We start from the raw sequence: 8,703 nt of genomic DNA on the forward strand, positions 1-8,703 counted from the left end.
CCTTTCCTTTCATGCCTGTGTAGCTGTCCTTATTTTCTAACAACTCAACGATCTGCCTTCTGCTTTCAGGTGTATCTACACACTGTACCTGATGAGCGACAGCTACCTGGGTCTGGACCAGCAGTATGACATCCACCTGAATGTAAAACCTGCCAGCATCGCTGCTCAGGTCAACACAGAGGTGTCTGACTGTCCCTCAGCTGAGAAACAGTGACCGACAAACGCATTCTAATCCACAAATGAGTGTGATGAAACCTGGGACTGTGTCACACTGTTGGGTGCCACTGATGTGTGATGATCGGTTCATTCCAGCGATCTTTTCACAGTGATGGGGTTTACCTTGATATGTTGCTCTGCCCACTTAGTGTCAGCTTCACTTATCAACTTCAGCTTCAGTCAGTCATTCATTTTTACATTATTTTACAGTGACCTTCATCGCTTACTGCAGCACCTCTATTCATCTTCTGACTGAACACTCAACTTTAGTTCCCGGCTCTTTGAGGTGACATCACAACCTTACTGTAGTCCTGTCGGTTCATTTAAAGACATGGTTTCTGAATGCTGGCTGTGTGCATCTCTCCATGGATTGAGCGTTTTGATACTTTCACAGTTTTTAAAGAGCACATAGATCTGCTCTATTAAAAAGACATGAAAATGACTTTCTACAATGTTTGACCTTTAAAACCTGTGACTGCAGTGCATTCTGGTCTATTGAAGCTACTGTTAGAACAAGACAAGGTACATTTGTGCCTCTTGTACTTGCTGTAAATGTGGGGTCTGTTAAGAGGAATCTCTTGAAAAGTGAAAAATATGATCTTGATATTTTAGTTTGGTTAAACATGTTGTGTTTTTAATGTACTGATTTAACCTAATTTGACGGACATGTCCCATTACACATTGTGCCTCCTTCAAAGTCTGGTTTTCTAGACATGATATAAAAGGGCAACAACTGTCCCAATCTACATGTGGCCATGGAATATGAAACTTTCTTCACCAAAGGTTAGAGGACAGCCAGTCCTCATTATCTGAACATTTTCTAAAAGCCTATGACTTTTTTCTTAATGAGACTTAAGGTGTCCGCGTGTTTCATATGAGATATGTTGTCCAACTATCTGACCAAATCTAAAGGCATATTTGTGAACACCATGGCTACATCACTCTGCCTCCCTCATCTCTCTCCAAGAACAGATGGGAATAACCCCCAGATTTCAGCGGGACCGTCATGGCTGCGTCACAGCCGCGATACGGTCGCCGGAGCTGATCGCAGCAGTTCTTGACGATGCTCGTGTTTCCACCAGCTGCACCCCAGCAGCACCCCAGAAGCAGCTCGCCCCTCTGCTCTGCGGAGATTACGTACAAGTCTATTTTTGATGGACGGAGACCACAGCTGCATCAATCTGTGCAGAGCAGATCATGCCAGACAGTAAGTCAGGCAGCTGAACGGCATAGGCATCAGGTCAAATTTTCAAAATAAAACTCAGTGTCCCCGCTCAGGCTCTATAGCACAACAAAGTCAGAAATATTACCAATAAACACATTTAAAATGGACAGATCAAGAAATGATTCAACCACATCATCTACTTTACCACAGTAGAAGCACAGAAATCAAAGATGCTTTGCTTCTGAAATGCTCCCAGTGGGATGTGAAGAGAACAGAACAAACAGACACGCCTGGTAACAGAGTGGAATCAAAGTGCGCACTTTGAAACTCTCTCCTTGAAAGAAGGTTTGAGAGAGAAGCTCAAACCCTGCCGACTGCAACACCTGCAGTCTGACAGCCACTGGCCAGGTATATGTGTGAGACCCCCTGTCCCTGAGTGAGGCACTGGACAGGAGGCTGTAGACACTGTTAGATGATCTGCTTCCTTTGAAGCACACTGATGCTTTACAGTTGGGAACAATTAGATAATGATGCCATATTGAATCCTGGGTAGGTTTTTCTAATTTGGGTAGGAGGTTCAGCTACAGTCTGCTTTCGTAAGCCACGGCCACTAAAAGAGTCCGCCGTGATATAGGACAGAAATTCACTTTGATTTTGTATGCCGCCGTAGTTTGTTTGAGCAAACTGGGCTCCACAACATTTACTCAAAAAAATCAATCCCAGTCAACATCCAATATGTAACAGAGGCTGCTGCAGAGTTATGTCAACAAGTCACATGTTGCCCTTCCACAGGCCACGGAGAAAAAGATCTGCAGGCATCCCATGACACAAAATAGATTTCTGACAGAAAGTACACACTACGGCATTATAACTGAGAAACATTCACTGTATTCACACAGAATCTCCACCCTGTGTATTCAAATCATAAACCTCTCCTTGTTTTACAGTTTGATCAGCACTTTTATAATAACAACCTCCACTATTATATTGCTGGACATTGTATTGAGATGTGGTCAAAACGATTAACCTGGACAGAGAATAATACAGCAGCATGCTCTTTGTGACTCAATGCTCAACTGTTGTTTCCTTGACCGGAAATATAGAACTATTGTTTTGCTTTTAAAAGACATGAGTAAAGAGGAAATCCATGAAGTATATAGAAATGATCCACTACAGACATCCATTAACTAAACTAAATCATGACAACCACTGTGGCCTTATTGGAAAATAGCCAGGGGTGAATATAGATGAGACCCTGAGCAGTTAATGACATTAGATCAAGTGCTGCAAGGATTCTAGTTCTTGTGACTCAATATTTAAAAATAAAAACTGGTATATTGAGTGGATTTAAGATCAGAAGTTCTGTCCACTACAGGGGATTCACTCGAGACCACCAAACTCTCACATTACTGTCGGTTATATCAAGTAAATCTCCAGTGTCCCCAGCTGACAACTTGTGATCAAACACTTGAGTGGAGAAGTTTGACGAAACTCGCACAAGACGGCAAAACCTTCAGACAGACGGTCATGTTTGAATGTGTTGATCAGCTTCTAAATAAAAGCATCATTTCTCTTGAAGACTGGATCCATATCCTCCTTATTCGACCATTTTTATCTGACCCTCCAAACCTGTCTGCCTGTTTGATCTTCACTTTGACTTACTGCTCCTGGATGGGGCAATCTGGGCCATTACAAACTATTTTAATGAACGATGTTGCATTTTTCTAGCGCTTTTCCAGTGCACTGACCACTCAAAGCGCATTACAGCACTTTCCACGAGGACAAGGACACTTCAACATACAGCTGTTGGGAGCTGGGATTTGAACCAGCAGCCTTCCAATTATTAGTTGCCCTCCAACTGTCAGAGGTTTTGCAGTCTGCTAACAAACGTCAGCTGATGAACCTTAATTCCAGCTACACCAAATGCATGTTTGACATGTAAACTACATGTTACACCTGTACAGACCTGCAGGGTAGGTAGAGTGGTTTGGCACTCGACTAGAATAAACTGGATCTACTGAGGAGTGCAGGTGGAACCCCTGAAGCCAGTGAGTTGAAAAGAGAAACAAGTTGTCAACATTATATTGAGTTATCAACACCTTTCAAGCATACAAGGAGAACTGTTGTCTATTCAGACTTCCAACAGATAAAGCACATAAAATCTATCTATTATTATTATTACTGTTGTTTATTTATCGACATTACCGTTTATACGGAGCCATGGTTGTGCAAGTCCAATAGTCACTCTCTTTTAGCTCTGTTTTTGGTCTCCACTAGCTTTTGAAGCACTTTAGCTGCTGAAGTCTCCATTTTGTTCACCAGCTAGTCTCTCACTGTATCTGCTGTTTGGTGCTGAACAGTTGGTGTACAGTGGATTTTTCGGGCTCTTTCTCTGGGGATAAAAAAAGAAAAGCAATGCTATGAGAGCATTAAGAGTCAAGTTGCTGCCAGACAGCTGAACAGTGAGCTGACAGTGGAAGATGCAGATGTTAATTCTCTGTAGGTACGCATTGTTGTGTTATTTTAACGTTCCCGTTGGATACATTATTAATTTTATAAATACCTATCTTAGCCATTTTAACTTTTGAGCAGATCGTGTCCATCCATTCATCATCCCTGTTGTCAAGCAGAACAGTTATTATTACACTATCCTGTAATCCTACTGTAACACATCTGCTGTTGTCGAGTTAGAATGAAGACAGTTTAGTAAACATTGTTGTCCAACAATGTTACAGGAGAACAATGCTGAATCAGTCAAGCACTCTTCTAGGTACTGAAAGGTCAAATATCCTCTTATGGTACCTTTGCTATGCTGATAATGGCTCATGAATAGTGAGATTGGGCAACTAAAACATGTTAAAAAATTGGTTAAAGATCATGCTTCAAAACAAAACAAGCCTGTTATTTTAGGCCTGAGACAGAATGCAGCTCCAGTCCCTGGCATTATAGTGAGATGTGCTACGACACAGTCAGTAGCACTCGTACGTCCACACGCTTACATCCGTCACTACAGCAGGACTACTTGTAGGAAAAGCACAGCTGTTGCTAATATCGTTAGCAATGGCTGAATTCTACTAAAGTGTCTCAGTAAGCCATGAACAGTAGCAGGACCCTGAAATGAAGCAGCTGAACAGAATTCAGTCAACATCCATTAGATTATTTACACCTGTGTGTTTTCAACTGAGACATGTCGATGTGTTTATTGTAGCAACTGAACACTGTGGCTGGCATCTATTTAACGCCACAGAATGCAGAATCTTCAATAAGATTAAAGTATTAATTTTGTAAGATGCCGGGCACTAACGGGATGATTTGTAGTTTTGAACAAGTTAATCGCTAATAGATCCCTGCTATAATGCAGGACATATTCAGAAACGTTCTAATGAAGTGTCCATTACTCTGCCACCACGATTCTGTGATACCGCATCAGTCCTATTTACCCCTTCAGGACAAACTACATCTGGGTTGTGTCTCTATCAAGTCACTGCACTGACACGAAAGAAGTGTCTGTTGAAATCAACAGTTCATTCAATTTGATTTAGAAATATAAAAGAGAGATCTCGACCTTTGGTCTTCGAAAGGGGTCCGCGCCCCCTAGGGGGTCCTCTGAGTTACTGCAGAGTTACTACATTATTTTCTCAAAAATGTAAATGTGTCTGAAAAATACAAAATAACATGAATCCAACAAACCACCAGAGACACTGCACAATAAGGCTAACACACGTAACATTAGCAATGATACAGCTGCTGCCAATTTGTGACTGTGGCTCACCCTGATGTTATATGTATTGCTGATAGCTAGAAGGTCCCTGCTCTGTCTCTCTATCAGCTAAGATACCTGGTCTACTATCCCAAAGTCTCGATAGTCAAACAGAAGGCAGCAGTACGTGATAGTTGATGTGATACTTTTTCAACTACATGTAGATAAACACGTAAAACTGAACGTTTTTAGCCAAAGTATGACATTAAAAAAAAGGATTATATTTTACTGTTACAAATGTGACAGGTAAAAAATACCAAAAGCCCAACCAAAATAATAAATAGTTACAGTCAGCTGTAACTTCTCTGACTGTTTCAGTGACTGATTTGAGGTGAGTTGAGTTGTGCTGGGAGGAGAACCGCAGCAGACATTTCATTCATCAGATTTGTTTCCACATAATGACCCAAACAGATCTGAACAAACCGGCCAGAGTTAGCCACCTATTCATCTCATTTGCATCAGTTTGTGCAGGCATTCCATGCTGTTGTACTACATAACCTCTGCTTTGCTCTCTGATCATTAGATTTAACATAGATTCATTTAGGAATATGAAACATATACGCATAAAACTGAGATAATGAATGTTTTTAAACTGAAATTCATCACAGGGACTCACTGTCTTCAAGATCAGGTGAGAAAGCAGCACCAACCTTAGTTGGGTAAACGATATATCTAGTGGCCTCTTGAGTCAAGGGCCAAAGTGGGTAGACACCCGTTGGCCAGTCCTGCTGTTTTTAAATACATTTTTTATAGGCCCTGTTTTGGAAAAGAGCATAGGTTAAGACATTTTAATGTTTGATTTTATAATATGATTACAGGCTGTAAATTCTCCCTCAAATCTATGTATAAGATGGTGCTGCAATTAGAGATAATTCAAATCATTATGCCAATTAATTTGGTTTAGGGTTATTAATTAAAATCAACTGATCTATTTTTAAAAAGTGCCATCTGCAATATCTTAGAGTACAAGGTGATGTCATTAAATGTCTTCTGTCCAATTTAAAGTCCAAAACCCAAAAACGTTTAAGAAGAAGGAGTCAATCATTTATTGGCACACATCACATTCAGTCAGCAACATGGTGAAATGTGTTCTCTGCCTTTAACACAACCATGAGGAGCAGACTGTAGCTCTGGGTCAGAACCTGGGTCAGAACCTGGATCAGAACCTGGGTCAGGAGCACTGACGAGCTCTGCTAAGCTAAAAAAATAGACATGTTTTAATTAACTGAGATATAAGACTGAGAAAAGCTGCAAAGTCCCACATTTATAAAGCTGGAACTGTGATTCTGGAATATTTTTGCTTGAAATATTATGTAAACATAGAATTGATAAACAGAACAATTAATGCATAATAAAATTATCACATACTAGTGGACGTACAGCAAAAGACAAGATAACATTCCGTGTAGGAGTACTGCTTGGTTTCTGGGGCTCTCAGCACAGGAGGGGCCCACATCTGATTTCTGCCCTGAGGACTCCTGGCATGTCACTCCGGCCCTGCCCTGTTTGGTTAGTGATGAAGCCCTGCCTGCACCTACAGGTCTGGTAATACAATAATGATAGCCTACCAGTTGGCCATAAAAATGTGGGTTAATAATAATAACTCGTATTTGCGAGTTGATGTAGCCACCAATCGGGAGGACATGGCGAAGCTAGCAGCCATAAAAGCTGCAGAGGAGACTGATGAATAACATGAAAATGCATTAAAGGGCTCTTACACCATCCCAACACCATCTCAACAAATAATAAATACACTGGACTTTTGCTCTCTCTCAATTGGATATTCTGACTTTGTGGCAAGCCTGGCTATAAGATGAGGCCATAAGATGAGACTGTTGTTCACTCATGATGGACTAATATGGACACATGTGCAGACACACATGTAATCTGTATGTACTGTCTAGAGCTTGAATTCAGCTCTATATGCTACTGCTGTAATATGTTTTGTCAAAGGTCATAACAAAAGAAAAAAAGAGAAGAAAAGAAAAAAGTAATTTGCAAAAGACAAGAAAAGATCAGAATGAAGATTTTATACTGTGGGTAATGGGGGCGGGACTTGATAAGCTTTGGCTTCTCCCGCTTTTCCCTTTCGGCCATGTGTGTTGTATTATTTGAACAATGATGAAATGTGATGCTTATGAATTGACATGTCCGAAACAAACAACATAAATAAATATTCATAATTTATTTTGCATTATTTGTTCAAGATGGTGTTGCCATCCTAAAGGAACTTTGTGCTGGTATCACATATTTTAATTAAAACGACTTTGAAGGCAATTTAGTGTGAAGTGCAGTTTTGCTAAAATACGTGTTATTAATGTTTTTGTTTGTTTGTTTGTTTTTAATCTTACTAAGGAAAACGCAGTGAAGTCTCGATCTTTAGGCAATATAATCAGCTTGTGATCTCTGCATCACTGGCCCGAGTGCTGTCCTGACAGCATGGAGACTTAATCACACGGAGTATTTTTGATACTTATATTTTCCACAGACGCGGTCTAATTGCCAGTAAATTTGAAGTCGAAGCGAAGGTTAACCCGGCGTCAACCATTCCGTGCGCCTACAGCATCCCGGATGATTTTCTCACCGCAGGCTGGATCCCATTACCGAGCGGCCGCCCTGGCTCCAACACAGGCGGGGAGGAAGAGAGGGCCGCTCTGCCATCATCATCATCATCATCATCATCATCATCACCATCCTATCCTGGAAGCGTTGGACAACGACCGCTGAAAAAAAAACGTAAAAATAAATGTAACGGCATGATTTTACACTTTTGAATTTTTTAATAGAATTGAAATAAACACATTTTAAATAGCCTAATTAGGAGACTCGTGGGAAATGGACGAATGCATTCACAATCCCTCATCACAGATAAAGTTACTGTAGTACGAAAAAGCTTTGCGAAAATAAAGACACCTGCGCGTAGCCTAATCCAAGAAAAAGCACGGAGGGACTGATCTGAGGGCTGCTTTGTGTCGCTGCTGTGATAATGGAAGGTGGCGGCCGCACACAGGCCGCGGGGCTCCGCGTCATCTACCACAAGGCCGCGTTCCACTAACACACAGTACCTGCCGGCCACTGCCGCTCAGTGCTGTGCTGATAAAGAGTCATCCATCAGTAGCCGAATCCGTCCTGAAGGGTTTCCATACTGAACACACGTAATGATGGGCCACACTGTCTCAGCAGGCCCTGGTGTACCTGTTCTACATCACCTGACCAAGAAAGTGAAAACTAACCTTTGTGCAGAACATGTTGAAAAAACAGAGAGCTCCGAGGGGAGACGCAACAGATAGTCACGCATAAACTGAGCATAGCCTATTTTATTTTATTTTATTTTATTTTATTTTATTTTATTTTAACTTTTACAACAATTTCGATTCGGTTGTTCAGGCTCTGGTCGGCCTCTGCCTCAGTCTGCACGATTTAGAATGAACGTACGCCGAACTCTATTCCAAGATCTTAGCTCTTAACACCTAACAGCACTACTTTATAAATCACACCTCGATCTTTCGTAAGGGAAATTGTTAGAATCTGCTTGTAAAATGAACACATTTGTACCAAACAG

The 8,703-nt window shown here is 41.1% G+C and overlaps 1 protein-coding gene across 1 annotated transcript in view; it reads left to right on the forward strand.

Moving 5' to 3' along the window:
* ascc3 (activating signal cointegrator 1 complex subunit 3) overlaps positions 1-2,959 on the forward strand; it is a 169,680-nt gene extending 166,721 nt beyond the window's left edge. The window contains exon 42 of the mRNA XM_030394226.1: positions 70-2,959. Coding sequence (XP_030250086.1) covers positions 70-214 — 145 coding nt within the window. The 3' untranslated portion in view covers positions 215-2,959. The remainder of the gene's footprint in view (positions 1-69) is intronic.
* The last annotated feature ends 5,744 nt before the right edge of the window (positions 2,960-8,703 follow it).

Source organism: Sparus aurata, chromosome 17 (genome assembly GCF_900880675.1).
Source record: "Sparus aurata chromosome 17, fSpaAur1.1, whole genome shotgun sequence".
Lineage (NCBI taxonomy): Eukaryota > Metazoa > Chordata > Actinopteri > Spariformes > Sparidae > Sparus > Sparus aurata.